The 27,442-nt window shown below is 38.0% G+C and overlaps 1 protein-coding gene across 2 annotated transcripts in view; it reads left to right on the top strand.

Moving 5' to 3' along the window:
* The window catches only part of Tti1 (Telo2 interacting protein 1), a 600,292-nt gene that overhangs the window by 290,236 nt on the left and 282,614 nt on the right, over positions 1–27,442 (top strand). For both annotated transcript variants that reach the window (XR_016547507.1, XM_090382195.1), the window contains exon 10: positions 11,315–11,449. Coding sequence is in view for 1 of the 2 variants with exons in the window: in XM_090382195.1 (XP_090238321.1) it covers positions 11,315–11,449 (135 nt within the window). In the remaining variant the exon portion in view is untranslated. The remainder of the gene's footprint in view (positions 1–11,314; positions 11,450–27,442) is intronic.

The raw sequence follows: 27,442 nt of genomic DNA on the forward strand, positions 1-27,442 counted from the left end.
GATCATCTAGACAAGACTGCAGCAGTAATTCAGACACAGCATGTGTTTGTTAAGCAAAAGGTTATTAACAAACACAGCATGTTTTTGTTAATAACAAACAATCAAATTTGTCTGACAAATTTGATTGGTTATTATGATGTGGTTGCAAAGGAACTGGATGCAAAAAATAATTTTGATATATACATGGATTTCAGGAAAGCTTTTGACACTGTTGCGCATGGAAGACTACTGTACAAATTGGAGCAGACTGGTATTAAGGTAAAGTTGCTACAAAGGATAAAAGGATGGTTGAGTGGGAGAAGACAAAGGGTGGTAATCAATGGGTGCTGCTCTTCGTGGACTAATGTTATTAGTGGAGTCCCACAGGGTTCGGTGTTGGATCCACTGTTGTTTTGTATATTTATCAGTGATATTGATGAAGCTATATCAGGCTTAGTATCGAACTTTGCAGATGATGCAAAGTTGGTAGGGTTGTTAATGACAGTAATGGCAATGTGTTACTGCAACAGGATCTAGAAAATTTGTGCAGATGGGCTGAGAAGTGGCAACAACTGAAGTTTAACATTGAAAAATGCAAAGTACTGCATATTGTAGAAGTAACTCCAGAGAAACGTACCAACTGTGTGGTACTACACTTAAGGAAGTAGAAAATGAAAAAACCTAGCAGTAATTGTGCAGTCAGATATGAAGTTTTCTGAGCAGTGCAGACAAGCGGCCAGGGCAGGTTATGGGCTGTTGTCAATAATATACAGGAATTTTGTTAGCAGGTAAAAGGAGGTGGTTGTCCCTATGTATAAGGCAATGGTCAGGCCACGCCTTGAGTACTGCGTGCAGGTCTGGAGGCCTCATTTTAGGAAGATGTATATTTGCTTGAGCATGTACAGAGAAGGGCAACAAGATTGGTGAGTGTAATGAAGGGATCTTCTTACCAGGAGAGGCTTAAGTTCTGGAAATTGCAGCAGCTGGAGACTAGGCACCTGCGAAGTGATCTGTTTGAGGTGCATAAGGCCTTTAATGGGTTGAGCATGCTGAATCCTGATGGAATTCTTCCTCTTGTTTAGATTACGAACCTAAGGGGGCGTAAATTCAAATTGAGGAAGGACAGATATCGAATAGATGTGCAGAAATTGCCTTTAGCTAGTGGGTGGTTAATTGCTGGAACAAACTTCCATCTTTCGTTGTGGAAGTTGATAGGTTAAATAAATTTAAGGAGAAACTGGACAGATATTTAGAGGGGATTGTTTTGTAATTTTTTTTTTTTGGCTGATGTTGCATAAGCTTATACGCTTGCTTTCTTGCATCACATGCCACTACTACTACTACTACTACTATCTCAGATTAATCCTCAAGAGTCCGTAAAAACCTTCCAATGAATCAACCGAAGTCGTACAGACCCATAGCCTTGTTGCCAGTACTGGGGAAGGTATTGGAAAGACTGATACTCTTCTGCTTAGAAACACACTACTTAAACGCAAACCTCCAGTCAGACAAACAGCTTGGATTCAAACCTGGATGCTCGACTGAGGATGCAATGAATAAATTAATGAAAGCAGTGTAAACTGTACAAGAAAATTACATACTAGCTATTTTAATTGATTTTGCTGGTACCTCTGATACCTTACAGCGGCCCAGCATTCTCAGGAGAGTATGCCATGCTGGAGTACCACAGAATTTATACAACTGTATTAAGAATTATCTCAGTAATAGGAAAATTGCAGTGACAACTACATATCACGTTTTTCCCACAAAGGAATGTTACCCATAGATGCTCGTAGGGTTCAGTGTTGGCCCCCTGTTTATGGAACGTGGTGCTGGATGAGTTCATCGGAGCAGACACAGGCTAGATGGACAAGGTCGCCTTTGCTGATGAACTTGTTCTTCTTGTGAAGGGTAACACCAGAAGGGCCCTAGACGCCAGTGCAAATCTTGCCCCGAACCACCTTCCACAGGACTGGGCAAAAACCCACAAGCTGATTATCTGATGCACAAAAACCAAATCCATCCTCTTAAAAGGAAAGTTAGACATAAAATGGCTTCAGATAAAGATTGCAAACAAAACAGTAGCCTTGACCACAGAGTTAAAATATCTGGGAGTCATTTTTGACTTGAAACTAACCTTCTTCTCTCATCTTTCCAAGTTTGAAGCAGTGCTGGCGTGATAGCCAGAGCTAGCAGAACTGACTGTACTCATTTACAAGATATCTTCCTCCCAATAATAACTTATGGGGCTGGAGTCTGGTGTCCTAGGATGTTGTTAGCCAACTAAAGAACTAATCTAGGATCTGTTTATCATGTTATTCTACTCACAATAACTAGGTCATGCTGCACTGTCAGTACCCCTGCCCTGTTCTTGATTAGACCGGGGTTCGAGCCCGTCACCACTAAATACGAAGGATGCGGAAAGGTCAGGGAATGACCACCGCATATCCCGGAGCAATATGGCCTTAGTTGCTAATGCTCCTAAAAATCAAATAACTAACTAACTAACCCCTGCCCTGCAGGAATATGTGTATATATATAATTTAGAAGACATACCCTTGCCAACATCTTGGGAATTAATCTTAACTTAAGATTGGATCCCAAACAGGAGAAAAAGCAAATACTGACCTGTCAGTATTCACTTAGTATTAAGGGCTTAGAGGGGAACAGGCATTCTGTGTGTTATCTGGCAACTCAGTCTAAAACACTGATGGATCCAATAACTTTCTATTTCAGAAGATTTAGGAGAAGTCCGGTTGGCCTGCCTCCCTAAAATCTATGTATGCACGCCTTCTTGATGGTAAGCCCTGTTTTGTCACGTAGATGGCAACGAACGTGCACAGTTGTTCTCTTCAAGACTCCTGGTCAGTGTGAAGAGGAAAAGACTAAACCCTCCAGTACAAGACAGCACGACGAAACAAATGGCACTCAGTCTCCAGCGGCTTTCACTCTCCCTCTTATGGCAGCCTCTTGTGGAAGCACAGTGTGCTAAAAATCCCTGGGTATGACCAGTCTGCCATGCAATGAAGCTGAACTTGGCCTGTTATAAGATTGTTCATTGGTGAAGATAGGATATTAGAACTGGAAAAGGAATTAGAAAACATGAATTGGAATATCATCGGTTTGGCTGAAACAAGAAGAAGAAATAAATCATAAGTTTATCAAGTATAAATCTGCTGTACACCAGTAGAAACAGTGAAAGGAGCAAAGATGGAGTTGACTTTCTGGTCCATAAAGATATAAAAAACCTTTTGGAATTGAAAAGTACATCACCAAGACTGCTCAGGATTTCTAAGAGGTACAAGCATAAAGGTTATTTTGATTTATGCACTAACATTGAGCCATGATGATGAAGAGGTTGAAGAAATGTACACCGAAATTGAGAGACTTGTCACAGAAAACTCGCTACACCATTATTATGGGGGACTTCAATGCTAAGGTTGGAAAGAGACAAAAACAGCGCAGAAAGGCAAACTATAGGAAATTTTGGAATTTGCAGAATCTTGAGGAATGTCAGTAATGAACACTTTTTTCGAGAAAAGGGTGAACAGGAAGTGGACATGGAAGAGCCCAAATGGATTAACAACTAATGAAGTCAACGTCATGCTCACTAACAGAAGATATGTCATGAGGGATATTACTGTCCTGAACAAGGTAAATGTTGGAAGGCATCACAAAGTGATAAGATTCACACTTGATATAGATGTAAGAAAGGAAAGGAAAAAACTGACTCGAGTAAATAATACAAAGACCTTTGAGATAACAGAAGAGGAGAAAAAGCAGTATGTACTAGAACTTAAGAACAAGTTTGAGCATCTGCAGACTGTTCAGAACCAAGATATTGACGAGGAGGCACCTCCGTAGCCAGGTGGGTAGGAGCAGCAGTGCTTAGCACACTCTTCTTGATTAGACCAGGGTTCAAGCCCATGACGACCAAATAAGGAGGATGCGGAAAGGTCAGGGAATGACCACCGCATATCCGTGGAGCAATATGACCTTAGTTGCTAATACTCCTAAAAAAACCAAATAACAACAATATTCACAAGGAATACTACAACTTTCTGAAACTGATAAAGCCCAAGAAACCTATAGGTAAAAAGAAATTCAAAGAAGAAAAATTAGTCAAGAAATACTTGTCACGGAAGAGGACAAATGAAGAACAAGATAAACAATGACAAGGATAAAATTAAGTATACTGAATTATGCAAAGCCATTAGAAAGATATTCAGAGAGGACATAAGAAGGTTAAACACAAGAAAAGTAGAACTAGCATTCAGGGAAAACAAAGGACTTAAATCAGCAGCCATAAGCAGTAATACTGAAAGACAAATGATATTCAAACTGAAAAATAGCAATGGTGTACTTATAAATAGAGAAGGCATAATTCAACTCCTTGACATAACGTGATCTCAACAATGCTCCTGCATACACACTACTTCGACTCCCTCCAGTCACTATCTGCCAGAGTTGAGCAGAAGACTACTAAAGAGAATTATGCAAGGAGTGAGGGAATGACGCCAGCACTGGGGAAGATGGATCACAAATTAGTAACACATACGGCATACCTGATATCCTTCTTGATGAGGTAGAACATGCGTTGAAGAAAATGAAGAACCAGAAATCCCTGGGAAAGATGAAGTTACTTTAGAGTTGTTAAAATTGGAAGGAAGAGACATGACACTGAAACTGGCAAGACTCTTCATGAAATTCATTATTCCACTCCTTAGACACCTAAGGAGTGGAATAATGCAATCATAGTTTTGCTGCATAAGAAAGCAGATAAATCTGAAATTGGAAATTATAGACCAATTAGCTTGTTATTCCACATATACAAGTTGTTCACAAGGGTCATTACTAACAGATTAGAAAGAATACTTGATGAGAATCAACCAAAAGAGCAAGCTGGCTTTACAACAGGATTCTCAACTATGGATCATCTTCACGTAATATTACAGCTAATGGAGAAAACAAATGCATAAAAAACACCATTATGCCTGACATTTGTGGATTTTGAAAAGGAATTTGACTCCATACAGCATAAAGCAGTGTTTCGGGCACTGGAAAGACAAGGCATAGATTTTGAAGGTTATATATGAGAATGCTACCTCCTTTATTAGACTAAACAAAGACAGTAGCAAATTTAAAATTTAGAAAGGAGTTCGACAAGGAGACACAACATATCCCAATTTGTTTACTGCTGCCCTTGAAGAAGCTTTCAGAAGAATGGAATAGTTGCAGAAAGGAGTTTAAGTGAATGGAGAGTACCTAAACCATTTACGATTTGCAGATGACATTGTGATCATGAACCATGATCCTGAAGAATGAGAGGAAAATCTTAATTAGTTATGCAGAGTTAGTAATGATATTGGACTAAAGATGAATATAAAAGTAATGATGAACAAATATGTGCAGGAAGGAATATAATCATTGAAAGAGCAGTAATTGAACAGGTGGATTCATATACTTATCTGGGATAAGTATTAGTATTAGTAATGGCCGCATGGTGCAAGAAAGCCTATTGCTTATGCTGCACCGGCCAAAAAAAAATAAAATAATTATAATAATTAATAAAAGAAAAGGAAATTAAACCTATTATCCTATGCACTTCCCTGACCCAAAGGTACTATCCAGATGACCTTTGAATTTCCCCAAACTGTCGGCCTCTACCACCCATGAAGGCAACTTATTCCAGTAATTTATAACTCGTTGGCTAAAATAAAACTTCCTGCAGTCCAATCTGAACATTTCCCCCCGTAACTTGAATTTATGTCGCCTAGTTCTAGCATCATTTATAATCTTGAAAATTTTGTCCTCATTCATTTTACTGATGCTTCTCAGAGCTTTAAACACCTCAATGAAATCTCCTCTAAGGTGTCTAGTTTCCAAACTCTGCAACCCACATATTCGAAGTCTTTCTTCATAAGGACGCCCTTTTGCCGATCTCACCAGGCGACTTACCCTTCTTTGCACCCTTTCAAGAAGCTCGATGTCTTTCTTTAGGTGCGGTCTCCATACTTGAACAGTGTTCCAAGTGTGGTCTAACATAAGCCTTATATAATGGGATTATCACATCCCTATCTCTACTTGCAAAAGTTCGATAGATCATCGATAGGACACCATGGGCCTTTCTTGCAACCTGTTTACAATGCTCAGAGAATTTCATGTCTGACTGTATTGTAACACCCAAATCCCTTTCCTCTAGTACTGGGTTTAGTTGAACTCCACCAAGTGAATAAGTTCTTTTGGGATTACTGTTTCCCAGGGGTAATACCTTACACTTTGTTGGATTAAAGCATAGCTACCATTTTTCTGACCATTCCTGAAGTCTATCTAGGTCTCTCTGAAGAAGCTCAGCTTGACAGTGATCATTAACTACTCTACCAATTTTAACATCATCTGCAAATTTAGACATCACGCCCTCTATCCCTTCATCGATGTTGTTTATGAAAATTAAATACAACAGTGGTCCTAATACTGATCCTTGGGGAACCCCACTTCTTACATCAACCCAATCTGAGGAACAGCCATTTATCACAACCCTCTGCCTTCTGCTCTGAAGCCATCCTGCTCTTCATCTAAGGATTTTCCCATTGATTCCAACCTGTTCCAGCTTATAAAGCAACCGCTCATGTGGGACTGAGTCAAAAGTTTTGCTGAAATCTAAATAAACAATGTCGAAATTATTCCCTAAATCCAGCTCGTGAGTGACCCTTTCAAAATAGCGAACCAGATTTGTTAAACATGATTTTCCCTTTACAAAACCATGCTGAGTATTCTTGAGAATTTCAATTCGATCCAAATGAACCTGAATTCCAGCCTTGATCATTGCCTCCATGATTTTCCCTACTACTGAAGTCAGACTGACAGGTCGATAATTTCCCACTTCACTCTTAGAGCCACCCTTATGTATGGGAGATACATTGGCACTTTTCCAATCCAAGGGAATCTCTTCAGAGTCTAGTGATGCTCGCATAATTAGCCTCAATGGTTCAATGCACTCACTTGCTGCCTCCCTTAAGATTATAGGGTATATTCCATCAACTCCAGGAGCCTTACTGGCCTGTAGGCTCGAAAGTTTTTTCAATAAATAATCTTGCGAAATTTCAATGTCATTAATTACATATTTTTCAACCTCGCTCCCACAATTTCCCATTGCCACAAAAGATTTTTCATTTGTAAATATCGATGCAAAATAACTTGAGTTCATCTGCAACGGCAGCTGGTGTATTTAGTGCTATCCCCTTTCCCTTACTTAAAGGTCCGATCTGGTTTGTCCTGCTCTTCTTGGCATTTATATATGTGAAGACCATGTATTGTACTACCTCGAATAAGTAACTCTTCACTAATAGACAAGACTATTGTTACTTATTCTTGGTGGGCACCGCTTGAAAAATGGTATGGGATAAGATACTCTGTTATCCACCACATACTATCCCTATTAGACTTAGGAAAGCAAAAAGGTCTAGGAAAGTGATAGTAGGAGGGGAAGAGGAAGAAATGTCATTAAAAGAAGAAAGGGACAGTTACTCCCACTCACTGACTGAACTAAATCACTCACAAATCCCCTGAATAGGCAGTGCTTCTCCATCCTTCACAATGAGTTACTATGTACTGCACTATCTCAGCGCCTCCGTAGCCAAGTGGGAAGGAGCAGCAGTGCACAGCACACGCTTCTTGATTAGACTGGGGTTCGAGCCCGTCATCACCAAATACGGAGGATGCGGAAAGGTCAGGGAATGACCACCGCATATTCCCGGAGCAATATGGCCTTAGTTGCCAATGCTCCTAAAAACCAAATAACAAACAAACAAACTGCACTATCTCAAATCTCGGTGGGCGGCACCGTTTCAAAGCTAGTTGGCTTTTCATCAGTGGGTGAAAAGCCGATGAAAAGCCAACTAGCTTTGAAACGGTGCTGTCTGGGTGGGTGTCCACCGAGAATAAGTAACAACAGTCTTCTCTATTAGTGAAGCATTACTTATTCGAGGTAGGGCAATACATGGGCAACTCGTGAAGGATGAGCACAATATGAGATACAGATGAAATGATGCCTTTCACACTACTGCCGTAGTTTTTCTTTAAGAGTTGTCTGTGGTGTATCTACACCAATATTATATAGATATAGAATCTTACTCTTAAAATATTATGCCTAGTTTCATTTATTTAAATAATAAACATTACAAAAATTTCGTCCCCATTTTAAGTGGAATTTTCTGGAACCAATTATCCTTGGATAACGAGGATCCCCTGTATACCCATGGTAAGAACAATATACCCAACTCCTTGACATAACGTGATCTCAACAATGCTCCTGCATACACACTACTTCGACTCCCTCCAGTCACTATCTGCCAGAGTTGAGACTAGCTGATCAGGAAGCCTCCTAGAGAGTTACCAATAGGTTCAGTCCTATCTAGTGTCTGGCTTGCAAACACTGTTTAGAGCTGTACCCTTGAAATGTAAGGAAGATTGGATTTCACCTGTGATGTCCATCATAACCTCAAAGACATCAATTATACTGCATGATGGAAGAGATGGGGGGATAGTTGCTGGAGCTTTGTTGTGGAGACTAAACATGGGTTCCACCACCTGAAACCTCCAATAAGCAAAGTGGTGGTATTGCACTGGTTGGTGAGAGTCGTCTATCACCAAGTATTGCCTGGTAACACAGAGTGGCGGCATTCCTCTGTGTATGTGGGTGCCACAGCTCGACCGCCGCTTATGTTTGTTTGTACCTGGGTTTTCACCTCCAGTGTGCTAAGTGCTGGAACCAATTATCTCAGGATTTGCACATGGGAGTTATGCTCAGGCTTAATAACAGTCCAACCATTGTGAAGGTGAAGATTTGGCTGCCACAGACTGACTGGACTTTGCCGAAATTATATCCACTTGACTTGAGTGCAACCCGAATATCAGTTCCATCAGCATTTTAGACTCACAGGTAGTAAGCACAGCTTGGCATATTTGAAAGAATGTCCATGACAGCCTGGAGGATCTTATGTGGGAACTGTTGATTTAAAGCATAAATGAATTAATGACTTGATCAGAAAATATAAGGACATGCAAAAAAAAAATATTACGATACAAGGCAACTTGTCCTTATGTCTGCAATAATAGGAGGAATTATATGAGATGTGGCAGTAAAGGACTGGTGTAATAAAAAGAACAAAAAAGTGACTGAACTGAAAAACATTTTTATTTAAAATAATTACCACTGATTGAATGGACTTATTACACCATTGTAAAAGTTTCTGAAAACATCAACAAAAGCATCAAAACAGATGATGTTGAGTCTGGCAGTTACATTTTATTTATATCCACCACATCTTGAAATCTCTTTCCTTTGAGGGTGGTTTTCACCTTGTGAAAAAGAAAGAAGTCTGCTTCTTTCTTTTTCACAAGAGTGAATGGTTCTGAGTGAATGGTTGATCTGCACCATGCTACGTTTCACCAGAAATGTCTTCACAACAAGTGTGGAATGGGTGGGGCGTTGTTATGCAACAAGAATCATATGTCCTTCTCTTGAAATCGCAACCTTGACCAGGAGATGCACTTCAGAAGTCTTTGAAGCACCTGTACCCGGAATGTGCAGTAACTCTTTTCCCTTTGGGTACAAATTACACGTGAATCATATAGTTTGTCGGAAAATGTGATTAGCATAGTCTTGATCCTAGACTTCAGTAAATGAAACTTTTTGATCCTTGGTGATGATTTTTAAGTCCATGGCATGCTCTGATGCTCACTCTCTAAGTCATACTGAAACATCCAATACTCATTTCCAGTCCCAATACAGTCAAGGGAAATAGGATTGCCTTGGCAAGTCTCAGTCAAGCCCTCGCCTGATTACACTCTTCATTGCTTCTGTGAGTCTGTGCGGTACAAATTTTGCACAGACCTTCCTTTTCCCTAAATGTTTATGCAGAATTTAACAAATTGTTTCCTTATTCATGTCCAATTCATCAGCCAATCATGAAGGTCAAACAATGATACCTTGTCATAATTTCCTGAACTTTCGTTAACTCTGTCCTCATTTCAAGAAGTTGACCAATGCCCACTTCTTAATTCATAGCAAACATCCCCACAGCCGTGTTTGAACCACTGCATTCAAACACTGGTTGATTTGAACATTTCACCACCATAAACAGTTTTTAACATTTCATAAGTTTCTATTACCAATTTTCCAAGTTGAAAGCAAAATTTGATATTCATTCATTGCTCCATTGCAAAATCATGTCACGGGACATTAACTGTACTAACAAAGCTTGCAACCTGTCAGCCTACTGTACAATCTCTATGCCACTATCTTTTCTGTAGAAATTTTGCAGTATAACATACTACTTCCATTTATTGTCAAACTTATGAAACATATATGCAGCAGCAGCACCATTCTGGGAACGTTATTCCCATGCCTCTTATTATAAGTCTTGTTATTCAGCTACAGACTTCAGGTAGGAAGAAGCCATGAGATGCCAGAAAAATAAGATCATGAACACTGGGAAGTGGCTTTTTAAATAATAATTTAGAATGAATATTGCACCAGTAAGTTGTCCTCAAAGTTTGACGTACCTGAATGTGTCATTTTTCATGTCTTAGTATTAATCACCACTGCATGGAAAACAGGGCTCTTGCTTAACCAGAAAAAAAAAAAAATCCCGAAAAGTACTGTTTCAGTTATTCTTGCTGTCGGTATTGACTCACTGGCTAAAAGAAAACTTACTAACCAGTGAGTCAGTACCTACTGGGTGAGTTATGGAAACAGTACCCCCCTCCCCATTCATTTTCTGATCCCCTCTTAGAGCCATATAATCCCAAATTCAATCCTTCTAAGTTACCTAGTAAATAAGTTCTGTAACTTATATTAAAAATCTCTCCTCATATGGTTTTTTTTTTTTTTTTTTTTTTTTTGGCACTTGGAATTCTGTCCTCCATACTTGGGAATGAACACTATTTGTATAATAAATCATTTACAGGACACTGCACAGAGAATTTCATGTCTGCTTCCAATTCCATTTCTTCCTCTATTGTGTTTAACGTGTTCTCCACCAGTGTAAGATATGTGTAAATGTATAATAAACCATTATCATCATTAATAACATAAGTTTTCTATATTCAGAAAAAGAAATTCCTTTAAAAAAAAAAAATGCCATGTATATAGAAAATCCCATTGGTCCTTTTCTCTATGCTTCTTCTTATCAAATTTTAATTTATAAATCTCCAATTTATTAGTTTAGTTTAAACATATTAAAGTGGTTAATAATTAAAAGTAAGTAATATATTTTAAACTAATAATAAGAACAATAATATTTTAATTACTGCAATTTTTTATATTTAACAGGGCCCATGGTAAACCATGTGTTGCATTCCTTCCCTCATCAGGAACGACTTATTCTTGTACTTTTACAAGTTTCTGAAATGGGATATTTATCACCATGCTTGTTAGAAGAGCAGGACTCTCATATAACCATGCCAGGTATTTTGTGTGTGTATATAAACAGTATTAAGTTATTTTAAATAAAATTTCCTGTAACAAAAGGAAAGAGACCAGGAGTTGAAATGAATAAAGTTGCAAAACAGATCTCTTGGTAATAAGTAGAGAATTCCTCTTCCATACTTCTAATTAATGGAATTCATCATCAAATTAATGGAACAAACATCTTCTATTAGTTTTTGTAGGTGAAATAGAAAAAAGACAATTGTATAATACTTTCTAATTAATTTCACAATTATGTGTTAGCTTAGTGATTTCTACATTTGCATCTACAATCTGACAAGCCCCATTATTTTTTTGAGAGACATTATCAGTTCCCTCAACCACTGCTTGTCTCATTTGTTCTAATTATTTGTTTATGATTTCTCTGTTTCAAAGGTGGTTTTTGTGGAATATCTATAGATATTCCTTGAGAAAGGTTTCCTAATCTTGAATCTCTTTAAACTCTCCTTACCCCATTCTATAAAATTCATTTTTTCTTACATTATTTTTCTAACTCTACAGATTACTCAGATTGTTTTGTTTTCTTTTTTTGTATGAATGCAGTTGGTGGAAATGCTATGGGTATTTTTATTACTAATAATCTTGCACAACTTGTTCATTTACCTTTAGAATACCAGACAGTGTTAAACATACACCTCTCTTGATCTTTTCCTTCAAATTAACGCAACAAATTTATCTGTTCTATTAGTTTTTGTAGGTGAAATAGAAAAAAAAAGAAACTTGTATGAAGCACTCCAATTAATTTCACAATTATATGTAATCTCAGTGATTTCTGTATTTCCATCTACAATCTGGCAAGCCCCATTAAGTTTTTTTGACAGACATTATCAGTCCCCACAACCACTACTTGTGTCATTTGTTCTAATTATTTGTTTATGATTTCTCAGTTTCACACCTCTTCAAAGTACACAGTTGATACTTTTTCTCTTGCTTTGGATATTACTAATTATATCTTGATGATATTCTCCTGTGTGTCATGTTCAATTTTGGTCCATGTCATTTACAGTTGTTACAGTGTTCTGTAACAATAGACTCTGATTATTTTCTCCTAGGTGTGCCTAGGAGAAAATTATCAGAGGGGGGCATCAAAAAGTTTGTACCCTGACCTAGATTAAACATCAGTAGGAAGATGCTATTTTTAATAAAATTTGTCTACATATTCAATAACTAATGTGTGAAATTTCATTCCCGTAGGTGATGATTGTACACCAGAGGTGGATGGAATTTGATGAGGTGGAGTATCAAACAGTGATCAAGTTCCTGCATTTGCAGGGCAAGAAAGCTCAAGAAATTGATGAAGAAATGAATGCTGTGTATGGGCAGAACTGTCCAGTCTTTGACACTGTAAAAGAGTGGAAACGGGAGTTTCCACTCTTTTACAGTGTCTTCGACAAGCCAAGAGAAGAAATGCCATCAACATCCACAGACACTGAGATGGTTGCAAATGTTGAGCAGCTGGTGCTGAGTGACTGACACGTGACAATTCATTTCACTGCAAATGCAGTGGGAATTAGTTATGGGTCTGCCTACAGCATTTTACATGACCATCTGTGTGTCTAAGGTCTCCGCACAATGGGTTCCAAGATTGCTGACGCCTTTGCAGAAGTCGCTGCTACCACTACCACCAACTTTGTTCCCCAGTGTGGCTTCGAACTACTGCAGCACTGTCAGACTTCCTGTCTGAAGGTGCTTCATTTTGAGAAATGAAGAAACCATTGTGTGGACGCTGCTTTGGTTGGTCTCAAGAAGTCATCAATGAAGTGGAATCGTGATTTCAGGCAAAAAGTGCAGACTTCTATGATCAAGGCATTAAATAACTAATCCATAGACGGGAAAAATGTGTTATTATACATGGAGAGTACGTAGAAAAGGCTTTTTAAAGTTCCTGTGAAGTTTCATCTTTCTAGGGCTATTATTTCTAGGTAAGGGTACAAACCTTTTGAAACCCTTTCATATATGTGATCTGCCTTGGTTTACAAGTTTCTGTCTGCGATAACTTTTTTTTTTTTTTTTTTTTTTTTAAATGAGGAAAGAAATCTGTGGCGGTTCATGTTCGTAACAATGCTCAGTGCACATGCATAATATACTGGAAGTTTGAAAACATTGTTTTCAAAATGCCAATGCTCATCAGTTTTTTCACTTCTTTTACGTATTCCACATCCATACCGTTCGAACAGTAGGTACACTACAGAATTTGTGCAGTTAAATTAGTTGTAATTAATAATATTAACAATCAACACTAATAGTTAGTTATATCTAATGATTCCATCCCATAAATCCAGTCATATTTAAATCATGTGTGTGATAACAATCGTTTAATGAGGTTTTGCTTGTTTGAGAGCATAGCTTGAACAGTCAAACAATGCATTACAGTACTGCAGCTTACCAAGTGCCATATACTTAAATCTTCTAATACACTGAATGATCACTGAATAATGATCACCTACTAATACTGTGTTGGGCCACCATTTGCATGGATAACAGCCTCCATTTTCCTAGGCATTGACTCCACTAGTTCTGCAGCTGTGCTGCGTGCAAGGTACCCCACAGCGCTTCAGAATAATGACATTTTATGTCCATAAGCCTCACTTCCCATTCCAAAATGTCCCATAAGCGTTCAACTGGATTGAGGTCAGGTGAATTTGGATGCTAATCAAGATGGATGATATCATAAGCATGTTCCTAGAACCACTTGGGCACAGTGTAGGACCGATGACATTATTGAGCTGCATTATTGTCTTGGAAGATCCCACTTCTTTCCAATAAAAAATGCAACATGGCACGGTACACATGGTCTTATAAAAGCCACCGTTATACCTGACTGGTGAAACATTGGTCCATATACACACTAGGGATCTTAGTTCTTTCCAGCAAATTGTGGCTCATATTAATGAGCTCATCCAAACAACATTTGTTGTTTGGACTCATCCAAACAACAAAAAATGTTGTTCACACCACAACATTTGCCATCGATGATGATCAGCAGTGAGGAGAGGCTGTCTCTTGGGTTGTCTGCTGTGGAGCCCTATATGTCTGAGTGTGTGCGGCACATTGTCATTTTGGATATTGTTCTTGCATTTCCCATACTGTGCAACAGTTGAGAATAATTGAGACCGTGCGGTGTGCACTCTTTGCTTACCATGATCATCTCTTGCGTAATCTTTTACAGTTCTGTCGGTGGGTGGTGCTTTGACCCATTCAACATTCTTTGTACAACTTATCCACAGTGGGCTGTGAACAGCTGACAAGACATGCCATTTCCGATATGGAAGCACCTGATGCATGAGCTCCCACAGTCATTCCCTTTTGAAACTCCCATGTTATCTTTACTATGCCCCATAACTGCTGCTTTATCACTTGATTTGCATGACCCCAATGCAAATTACCACAGCTCTAGTGTAGGAAGCTGTTCTGCTTTTTACACTGTGAGCTATGAGGCATAGTCCATTATGGATGGAGTGGTCATAATTCAGTGATCACTGAATGTATATATAAATTTGGTGTCTACAGCTCAATTTACAAAAATTTGGAAGTCATGGGTAAACAACCAATAAATATAAATTATGGAATTCTAGCTTCAGGAAAAAAATCCAAGAATAAGCAGTACTTACTAGCAAGGTTTGTTGATAGGCACACTCACAACTGTTTCTTCTTATGGAGGACAACCCACCTCTAAGCATGCATGCACTTTTCGTCACCACTTAGCATCAGAAATATCTGAGTGTAAGTACTTTTCCTATATCAGAAAACTACTATTTGCTCTATGTCATGATTGTAGGAATCCATGTTGCCTACTGGCATAATTGTAAACCTTACAGGTGTGAATGAACTGTTTACAGTACTTAAGTAAATACTATTATATAATCCCTTCTGATGCCAATCAAGACTAGCCATTACATAGATATACAGTGCAAGTGGATCTTGATTATCCAAGCTTCTTGTAACCTCAAAGTTTCTGTTAACTAAACTGGCTGGTAAAATCTACAAAAAAAAAAAAATAAATAATAATAAAATAAATAATAATAATGTTTAGAAATTACAAGCTTGCACAATTAATCCAGAAGTGAAAGATTTTACATCAGTCAACGGTGTGAGAATTGTTTATTTGGCAGGGTCCATATCCTGTCAAATGAACAGGTGTGATTTGTGTCACTTTCAGCTAGAACTTGAAGTGATAAATATTAACAGATGGAATATGATTATCTGGCAACATTAGAGTCATATGATTCTTATTGAAAGTTTATTCAATGCATTTTACTGATGCTATATTAGTTTCTAATGTGCTGGAACTGTCTTTTTAAGGATGTGTCTAACAAGAAGCACTTGATGTTACTTAGGAAAAAAAAAACTAACTGCTGCATTAATAAGCATTGTATTTTTAAACAGTTTTATTTAATACAATAAGAGTAAAATTACAACTTTATTAATTTAGCTTGCTACGTATGTTATACTATATATATTAAAATCTATTTTATATATTTATTCGAGAATCTTATTTTATATCCACCTGGTGGATATAAAATAAGTTTCCCTATTCAGGAGACCCTAGTGTCAAAACGGTTAGAGTTAGCATTGTGAGAATCGGTGGATATGTCGTTTTAGGGTATGGAGAAGTGATTTGTAGAAGAAAAAAATTAGTTCAAATTTCTGCCACTAGGGGAAAACTGCACTGCACATATGTAAAAGTTGTCATTTACTTCAAGACACGCTACTTACGCAAATGACATCCTGTTAGATAAAAGCAGAAAGGCCAATGCTATCATCAATAACCATTATGGCTCTTACAAAAAGGAACGTGTTCTTTTAGTAAAACTGTTCCACCAGAATAATAGTAATGGTAATACAGCATTACATGAATATTGGAAACTTAAAGGTTTGCATAAAGAAATTTGAAGTGACCGGGAAGTTAGGTGTAATTCCATGCAGGGGACAACCACATATTGGAACGGGGGTAGTGGATGAAGTGCTGATTGCAATGGTCAGAATGCGAAACACTACCAGTCTATTGACTGATAGTGTTTCGCATTTCCCCTGTACTATGTTTAGTTTCTTAATTCCCAGTTTCACTTCTGTATATTGTTAGGTATTATTTTCCTGCATAAGAAGTTGCCCACCAGAGGTGTGTCAAAGACTTGAACTTTCCTTGGTCTACAGTACGCAGAGTGCTTCGAATAATTTTACGCTGGTCCCGTACAAGATTCATGAAGTGCAAGAACTAATACATGGGCTTGAATGATCTTGTGGTTTGATGAGGCACATTTCACTCTTCATGGGGCTGTACATGCACAAAATTGCTGAATATGGGGAACTTCTCGTCCATCTGCTGTGCATGAAAGACCACTACAAAGTCGATACATTACAGTATGGTGTGGATTCACAGCAGAGTTTATAATCGGACGACCATTTTTCTTTGAAGAGTCTACACCTCGTGGGCCTGTAAGGTGTATGGTAACTAGTGCACGGTACTGCACTCTTCTAAGAGATTTTATTCCTGCTCTGCAAGAAAGACAATGCTTTGACACCGTAGTGTTCATGCAATATTGTGCTCTTCCCCACATTGGTCGGCAAGTGAAGGAACTTCTCCATTCAACATTCGGAAATGATTACATCATTTCTGGAGTCCACAGTTCGGGCCAGCCTGATCAGCAGATCTCAATCCCTGTGATTTCTGGCTATGGGGAAACCTGAAGGACAGAGTTTACTGTGGTGGCATACAGATGCTTGTTGATTTGAAAGCAAGCATTAAACAGCATGTAGCCAACATCCCCAATGAGATGCCACGTGAAACTGTGTCACATGCAGTCCTCGGTTTTCAGAATGTCATCTCAAGTGAAGGAAAGCACATAGAACAATGTCTGTAGATTTCTCATTTCTGATATTAAAATCTAATTCTAAGATAAGTCCAGGTCCAGTCGCTGGTCCAGGAGAAGAAAGTTGCATCCACCATGGAAATCCACAGCAGAATTGGACAGGCGGCCACTGCGTTCGCCTCGCTCAAATGGTGTCTGTGGAAGAGGACCAACATTTCCACAAAGACTAAAATCCGACTCTTCCGGACTTTGATTCTGCCCATTCTTCTTTACGGATCAGAAACGTGGATTTGTCTCAAGTTAGATTTGAACAAACTTGAGGTATTCCAAATGCGATGCCTGCGGCAGATCTTGGGCATCTCTCTTCGCGACCGCATCACTAATGATACCATCCGTGCCAGATGCCAATAGCAACCAACCATTGCCGACCAAATCCAGAAGCGAAGGCTCAGATGGTTTGGCCACGTATGTAGAATGGGCACGAACAGAATAACATCCACACTCCTTTGGAGACAACGACCCACCCAATGGAGCATCCAATGGACTGCGCCTAGGAAAACGTGGGCCAAGCAAGTGGAAGATGACTTGAAGAGCCGACGTCTCGACCTTAACCAGGCCAGGACTGAAGCCATGGATCGTAAGGTATGGAAGAACATCACAGAGCAAGTCCGAAACCCTGCGGCACCTACAGCAGCATACTGGTTGCGTGGCCAACCGCCTCCTCCATCTGCCAGCTAAGGACCAAAGAAGAAGAAGAAGATAAGTATTCCATCTCATGTTTACAGTGCCAATTTCTTCCCTGGAAGTGGAAATTTAAAAAAAATTTTTTTTCTTCTACAAATCGCTTCCCCATACCCTAAATGACATACCCACCGATTTTCACATCGCTATCTCTGACCGTTTTGACACTAAGGTCTCCTGAATAGGGAAACTTATATTATAACCACCCGATATATGTGTGTACAGTAGAACCCGGATAAGAAATTCCCATATAAGAAGTTTCCCCCTGTATTATGTTTGGTTTCTTAATTCCCAATTTCACCTGCGTAAGAAGTTTCTTGGGTAAAAATGGTAAAAATTTTAGTTGTGATAAAGGTACACAGTGTTTTATTATAATGACGTTTTCCCACTTAATACATTTTTTAAATATAGAAATTATTTATTTTTAATATTAAAAATATTAAACAACATAAACATTTGGTAATCGAACAAGTTAATTCCAAGCATCATTTTAGTTCATAGTATACCACCAAATTAGGTGAAATGGTATCGTTTTTTACATCTCATATTGTGAATGGCTTCACAAAGAGTTGCCTTGATATTGCACTACCTCCAGTAAGCACTTCACCACTGAGAAGATGCTGAGAATACACTGATGAAGTGTTGCCTATTCGAGAATCTAGTGTCGAAGCATTGCTTATTCTAGGTAATTCAATATCAGGACAATTAGTTGTGAAGGCATTCACAATATGAGATATCGCAAAAGTGATGCCACCTACTTCAGTGATTTACTACAAACTAAAATGATGCTACGCACTAACTGATGCTTTGAGCCTTAAAACCTTTTTAGTGTAAAAATTTGGATTTAATGGAAGTGACATATTGCAATTATTTTCATCGATATCCATAATTGGACAACTTTGACCATGTGAAGCACTGTGAAGCATTTGCTGTTGAGTTCTGATTTTTCTGAACAGTTCTGAATTACTTAGTGGATTGTTCATGAAGTATATCTCATATTGTGAATACATTTGCAACAAGTTGCCATGGCATTGCACTACCTTGAATAAGTAACACTTCACCATGGGAGAAGACTATTGTTACTTATTCTCAGCAGATACCATCACCCATATGGCATCATTTCGGCACTTATTGGCTCCTCATCATTGCAACACCAGGGCAGGTACCCTGCTGTTGCAATGATGACAACCCAGTTGCGAAGTATAAATCCACAATATGAGAGATGCCTGGTGGTGTGGAGTAATTACATTACAGTATAGTTTAGGGCTAAAGCCTCAGGTTACATAAATAGTTTAACTAATGTAGAAGTTAGTGTGTCATTTGTGAAGTCATTTGCATCATTTCTGTACATAGCCCACTATTAAGTAGTTATAAATTGGCATCATTAAGTAAGTATATCTCATATTGTGAATACCTTCACGAGTTTCCATGGTATTGCACTAACTTGAATAAGTAACGCTTGACCATAGGAGAAGACTATCGTTACTTATTCTCAGCGAATACCATCACCCATACGGCACCGTTTCGGAGCTTATTGGCTCCTCATCAGTGGGTGGGCAGGTACCCTGGTGTTTCAATAATGACAACCCAGTGTGAAGTATAGCATTAGCATTAGTAGAGGCACAGGATGCAAGAAAGCAAGCTTATGCAGCATCAGCCAAAAAACCCTCCCATTTCACCCCTCCATTCATTCCAAATGCCTGTCCAGCTCATCCTTAAATTTATTTAGGCTATTAGCTTCCAAAACAAACGATGGAAGCCTGTTCCACCAATCAACTACCCGCTGGCTAAAGGCAAATTTCCGCACATCCATTCTACAACTATCTTTCCTCAATTTGAAACTGTGCCCCTCAGGTTCTTAGTCTGAGCAAGAGGAAGAATCCCATCAGCATTCAGCTTGCTCAACCCATTCAAAGCCTTATACACCTCAATCAGATCACCTCGCAGGTGGCCTACTCTCCAGGTGCTGCAATTTGCAGAACTTAAGCCTTTCTTGGTAAGAACACCAATTTGTTCCCCTTACCAATCTTGTTGCCCTTCTCGTTCTATCAACTCTACATCCTTCCTAAAATGAGGCCTCCAGACCTATACACAGTACTCTAAGTATGGCCTGACTACTGCCTTGTATAACGGGATAATCACCTCCCTGTCCCCGCTAGCAAAATATATATCATATATCCTATATATCCTATATATATCCTATATAGGATATATAAAATATATCCTATATAGAATATATAGAATATATATCCTATATATCATTGACAAGACTCCATGACCTGCCCTGGCAGCCCATCTGTACTACTCAGTGAACTTCATATTTGACTGCACAATTACTCCCAGTTCTTTTTCACTTTCCACTTCCCCGAGTATAGTACCACAGAGTTCGTACGTTCCTCTTCGGTTATCGCTACCCACATGCAGTACTTTGCATTTGTCAATGTTAAACTTCAGTTGCCACTTCTCAGCTTGGTTTCCCAACTTATCTAGGTGCAGTTGGAGTAGAATTACTGTCTTTACTGTCATTAACAACCCTGCCAACCTTTGTATCATCTGCAAACTTGGAAATAAACCTGATATACCCTCATCAATATCATTGATAAATATACAAAACAATAATGAGCCCAACACCGAACCCTGGGGAACTCCAACAACATTTGTCCACGAAGAGCAGTGTCCATTGATTACCAGCCTGTCGTCTCCCGCTCAACCATCCCTTTATCCAAAGCAACCTACCCTTAATGCCATACCTCTCCAATTTGTACAGCAGTCTTCCATGTGCAACAGTATCAAAAGCTTTCCTGAAATCCAAGTATATGATATCAAAGTTATTTTTGGCATTCAGTTCCTTTGTGATCACATCGTAGTATCCAATCAAAACCCACAATATGAGAGATGCCTGATGGTGTGGAGTAATTTAGATTACTGTATAGTTTAGGACTAAAGCCTCAGGTTACTTAAATAGTTTAACTAATGTATAAGTTAGTGCATTTGCATCATTTCTGTGCATAGACAACTACTAAGTAGGCGCCTCCGTAGCCAGGTGGGAAGGAGCAGCAGTGCGTAGCACACACTTCTTGATTAGACTGGGGTTCGAGGCCGTCACCACCAAATACGGAGGATGCAGAAAGGTCAGGGAATGACCACCGCATATCCCAGAGCAATATGGCCTTAGTTGCTAATGTGCCTAAAAACCAAATAAACAACAAACAACAAAAGAACTACTAAGTAGTTATAAATTGGCATCATTAAGTATATCTCATTTTGTGAATACCTTCACAACAAGTTGTCATGTTATTGCACTACCTCGAATAAGTAACGCTTCACCATAGGAGAAGACTATTGTTACTTATTCTCAGCGGATACCATCACCCATACGCATCGTTTTGGAGCTTATTGGCTCCTCATCAGTGGGTGGGCAGGTACCCTGGTGTCACAATGATGAGAACCCAGTTGCAAAGTATAAATACACAATATGAGAGAGGCCTGATGGTGTGGAGTAATTTAGATTAAGTTTAGGGCTAAAGCCTCAGATTACGTAAACTATACCATAATCTAAATTACTCCAAACGATCAGGCATCTCTCATATTCTGAATTTATACTTCACAACTGGGTTGTCATCATTGCAACACCAGGGTACCTGCCCACCCACCGATGAAGGGCGAATAAGCTCCGAAACGGTGCCGTATGGGTGATGATATCCGCCGAGAATAAGTAACAATAGTCTTCTGCTATGGTCAAGCGTTACTTATTCGAGGTAGTGCAATACCATGGCAACTCGTTGTGAAGGTATTCACAATATAAGATGTACAGCAGACTCTCGATCAACCGGGATCGGATAAACCGGGACACTTCAAGACTCCAAAATTTAAAAAATAATAAATAAATAAAAAATCAACCAGAAATCAAAAAATTCAAGTAATAACTAGAATAGGTATAAACAGATATTTTGCAAGTCGTAAATAAACGACAAGAAGTGGCATTATAAGTCGCCACTGGGAGATTAGTGTACCTATTATTTTACAATCCCCGCTGTCTTCACATTCGGGGCTCAAAAAAAAAAAGAAATAAAAAGGAAAAGAGAGACCAAATGTTTAGTTTATTTTAGTGCATCGTGTTGATTGTTGTGTTCCCTTGCAGCGCAAAAGGACAAATTTTGTTTCGTTATTTATGTGAGGGATGTCCGAATTTTTTTTATAGTATTTTTTTTTTTTTTTTTTGTTTAGAAATCGTGAAAATGTTAGGTAAATGCAAAAGAGTTGCATTTTCGGTTAAACAAAAACTTGAAATTATTCAAAAGTTTGAAAACGGTGCATCTGTTAAATCTCTAAGGTACCATTATAATGTTGGTGACCAAACCATATACAACATTGTAAAAAAAAGGGGAAGCTATTAGATTTAAAATCGACATAAAAAAATATAGGAAAGCTATTAGACTTAAATTCGACATTGCAAAAAATAAAGGGAAGCATCATATTGGACATGCGAGTAGTGCGTGGTAAGTTTTTTTGATTTTTATCTATCGCCATATTTTTTACGTAGGTCGCTGAACATTTTTCGATACAGTAAGTCCCGACTTGCGCAACTACAGTTTTATGTAAATTTTTTTTCACTCAATTTTTATTTTTTCATTTTTAGGATTGTAAAATTTAAAACAAACAAAAATACTAAATAAATAAAATAAGCAATCAATAACGACGATCACGGCACGCACAAATTGCACAAATGAGATACGGAGTAACAAGCAAAAAAATAGGAAAGAGAAGATTCTTACAATTTATTTATGGTTTTTTTTTTTTTTTTTGAAACGAATGAAGGTTTCAGTGAAGAGGACACAATTCACCATAATAACGTAAAAACCCACATAATTCCAGCTCTCGGTATTATCGCAAATGCAATAAGATCGAGTTTCCTACCCGTTTATAATGAATTGCACTAACAGAAAAGCCCATTAACCCAGAAGGTGCAAGTTGTTTAATGACAGCGACCTCCAGAAATGTGCTTCAGTAAAATGTGAGTTCGCGTGAGGTGATAATAGTGTGTTTCCTCCTTAATACTGTGAAGTTCTTTTCAGAAAATTTCATTTTTACTGTTATCACGGTGCCAACTAAGAGAATAAGTGACAGTGCTACTAGTAAATCTACCAACAAAAGGAAAGCGATCAGTTTGGTTCAGAAAATTAAGCTAATAAGGATGTATGAAAATGATCAAACATTAACAAGTATCGCATGGAATTCAGATTTGTCGATAATAATATAGTAGCAATATGTTATTATTCATTCCGAGTTACGTAAAACTCGACGAAGTAAGAAGTCCTGGAACGTATCTCTTACGTATGTCGGGGACTTCTGTATTTTTGGATTAACCGGGAAATCGATTATCCGGGATTTCTTTTTTACCATCTATTCCAGAAAATCAAGAATCTAAAGAATGGAATAATAAATACTATATAGTAATAATTGAATACCAACACCCTTATAAAACTGAATTTTTCATATATATATATATATATATATATATATATATATATATGAGATTTCCATTATTCCAACCAGTCTTACACCTGTGCACTTCAAATAATTGAGGTCCCTCTGAATATGAATAGGTATATTTTGACCAAAGCACCCTACCCCCAAATTTTTATCTCTTGCTATTTATTCTCCCCTAAACTCTTATCCTTGATAAAAATCATAGTTTTCCAATAAATTTACTAAGACTGTTCAAGATAAGAAAGTAGCTTATCATAAGGCTTGAATCCAAATTACCAGCTTCATCTTTCTGCCTACAATATAGCTTGCAGCAGTTGTAAACATGTTATTAAATGGACACGTTAGGGCAACTGCATCATATTAGTACATGGTGAAAACCAGGGTACCTACCCATCCACCGAACAGAGGCCAATAAGCATCGAAATGGTGCTGTCTGGTTGATGGTGGCATTTGTCCAGAATAAGTAATGTCAATCTTCTCCATTGGTGAAGCATTGTTTATTCGAGGTAGTACAATATCATATTGTGAAGGTTTTCACAATATGAGCTATAATAAAAATAATGCCTTTTCACCTACTTCGGTGGTTCACTATGTACTAATATAATGCGATTGCACTAACTTGTAGATTTAGTGAATCTTTCCATAGTTTGAAGCTTTAGCCCAAAAATTTGCCTTAAACAAATTATTAATAACTTTGGACTTGATTTTGAAATGGCTAAGAGTAGGAAACTTGCTTCTTCTCTTCAAATAGCAATGGAGCTACTGCTGGGCGATTCCTTCTGATGGAAATATTTTCATATCCCGCCACTCCCTTTTTAGGAATTGTCTGGAAATGAGCAAGTTTCAATGAATCTCAACAACAATTTTAATAAATCCCTTCCCTCCCTTCCACCATAGTATTAGTGGTTGAATATGATGCAAGAACTTATATAGTATTAGCCAAAAAAAAAGAAAAACACTTTCTACATCACCTTTCCAATAATTTGTCTAGTTCTTCCTAAAATTTATTCAAACTGCCCAATTCCACAACACCAGATGGAAATTTGTTCCAACTATCAACTAAATAAGTTTCCACATGTCCTGAAAACCATCCTTTCTCAGTTTTTGTGCTCTGTTATATGTGTAGTCTGAGCAAGAGAAATGATGCCATTGGCATTTAGCTTGTTCGATCCATTCAAAGCCTTAAACACCTCAGTCAGTCTCACATGCCTGGCTTTCAAATGTTGTAATTTGCAGAACTGAAGCCTTTCTTGGTAAGAGTACTCTTTTGTTCCTCTCACTATTTTGATTTTCCTTCTCTGCACCTGTTCCAGCAGATCCACATCCTTCCTAAAATGAAGCCCTAGACCCCTAGTCCAGTACTCAGATATAGCATAACCATTGCTTTATACAACAGAATAAACACCTCCTTATCCATGGTTGCAGAATTTCTGTATATCATCGACAAACCCCATGAGTTCTCCTAGTAACCTGTCTGCACTGCTCAGTGAACTTTGTTTGACTGCACAATTATTCCCACGTCTTTGTGTTCTCCGCTATCCTTAGTGTGGTGTGATACAGTTGGTATATTATTCTGGGATTACTCTAATCCATATGTAGTGCCTTGCATTTGTCAATGCTAACCTTCAAATTCCAATTTTCAACCCATCTGCTGACTTTTTCTAGATTTATCTTGTCACAGTAGGATACCCTGATTTCTGTCATCCTGCTAACCTTCGTAACATCTGCTAACTTTAATATTAAGCCCGATGTGTCTTCATCAATATCATTATCAAATACAGAAGAACACATTATCCAAATTGCCAATTAACTGAATCATAACCAAAGACTGCAAGCTTTGTCTTTGATGCAAACCCCCTCCACTCACTTAGTTAGTCCACATGGTCATTATTCCAGTCCATTCCAGTCTGTTTCCAACCAAATTGTTGACAGTATTCAAGAAGAAGAAGGAAGAAAATGATGAACCAACTCCCTGCCATAGTGAAGCCTTCATCTGCCTTGAAATAGCAATGAATGTAGTGCTCTTCAAAAAGCAGGATGAATGTACTACTCTACAGCTCTTTACACTGAAACACTTGTGAGACTTAGCAGCTAGGAAACAATTTTTGTCTGCTGAACAAACATCATTGTTGGACATTTTCTAATAAAGTATTTTGAAAATGTTAATTTATAATTACTGTACATTTCATTTTTCATGTTTTAAGTACATTTCATTTTTCATGTTTCATGTGTCATAAAAGTTTTAAGTTTTTTTATTTATCATTGTTATTACTGTATGAGAGTACATTGTAACATTCAATTATATTTAGTATTTAAATTGTGCAGCAATTAATAAATTATCTTTCTGTGGATAAGCATGTTTTTTCCCATAATCGAATTATCCAAATTTTTGATTATCTAAACCACCTTTGTCAAAATCAGTTCAGCTAATCGGCATTCTACTGTATTGAAAACAACAATAGGCATTGCACTGAACTCTGGGAAATTCCCAGACTTGGATGAATAATACTAGTCCAAGAAAAGCATTGTCCATTGACAACCATTCTCTGTCTTCCCACACTCAACTGCTCCTTTATCAATGGAAGTAACTTATCCCTAATGCTATGCACTGCTCCAATTTGTATAGCAGGCTTTTCTGAAATCAAAGTATATGATATCAAAATTGTTTTTTTTGCATACAGGTTATTTGTTATTGTATCACAGTATCCAGTCACATTGATCAGACAAGAATGCCCCCCCCAGTTAAGGGTGGAAATGGCGAGTAACTTTTATGTCTATTTTTGTTGGCTCATCGTACAGGCATATGAGAGGCACTATTAGGGGTCTCATAGCATAGTAGGACTAATTTTGTCACATAATATTTGTTATTTTCCTAATTTTCTCAGAAATATAACCTCCCAACAAGTCCAGACCATCAGGAGGAGGTATTTTTGGTCCTAACTGTGAGGTGCATTCAAGTTATAAGGTCTCCAAATTTATTTCTCATAAAGTACGCAAAATATGGAAGTGACACTTGCCTCACTTTTCAATATAGTCTACAAGAAGCTGCACAATTTCATACTTGTTCTTCCAAGGCTACAGCAAAGCTTTCTTTGGAGGTATATTTGGCCCACTGGTAAATGGCAAAAGCAGCTGCTTATTGGCTAAGAAAACTTCTGCCACAAAGAACATTCATCATCATTGGAAACAACCAAACGTTGCCAAGTGAGTATGTAGGATGTGGAATAACCCCACTATTGTTTTCTTTAAAAAATTTTTGCACATTTCCAGAATGATGGGGTGAAGCATTGTCCTGATGGAAACAAATTCAGTCTGTGTAAACATATTTTCTGAAATGATGGGAGTAACTTTTTCTTCAGAACTTCTTCATATGAATTTCCTGTCATTGTATTGCCCTTGGGTACACAATATTAGTGTGCTTCCATTGGACAAATTGGTGTTTCGTTTCTGGATTGAACAAGAACCCATGTCTCATACATTGTCACAACAAGGAAAAGAAATATCCATTTACTGCAGCATTTCGAGTAAGCATTGCTTCACACAAGTTGACATGATTGTCTTTTTGTTTGTGTCTTCCTGATGACTGAAGGATGCCATTTTAAGTATTATAAACAGTATACTTTTTAGGGTGATGCAGTCAGTGTGATATACTGTATTGTGCTGCCATCTATGAAAATATTTGGAACTAATTGGCAATTAGACTAAAAGTAGTCGCACTTATACTTCGATTATTTTGCGAGAAATAATTTGGAGACCTTATAACTTGAGTGCACCTCATATTAAAAGAGCCATCTTGGGGTGGGGGGGAAGCACCTCCCCAAGATCAGCACAAAGGTAAGTAATAATAAGAACGGGTGCATGTATACTTTCATGTACACCAATGCGAGGAGTATATTAAATAAATTTGATGAATTTGAAGTGCTCGTCAAGA

The sequence above is a fragment of the Mastigoproctus giganteus genome, chromosome 10, assembly GCF_048544385.1.
Source record: "Mastigoproctus giganteus isolate SK-2022 chromosome 10, ASM4854438v1, whole genome shotgun sequence".
Taxonomy (NCBI): domain Eukaryota; kingdom Metazoa; phylum Arthropoda; class Arachnida; order Uropygi; family Thelyphonidae; genus Mastigoproctus; species Mastigoproctus giganteus.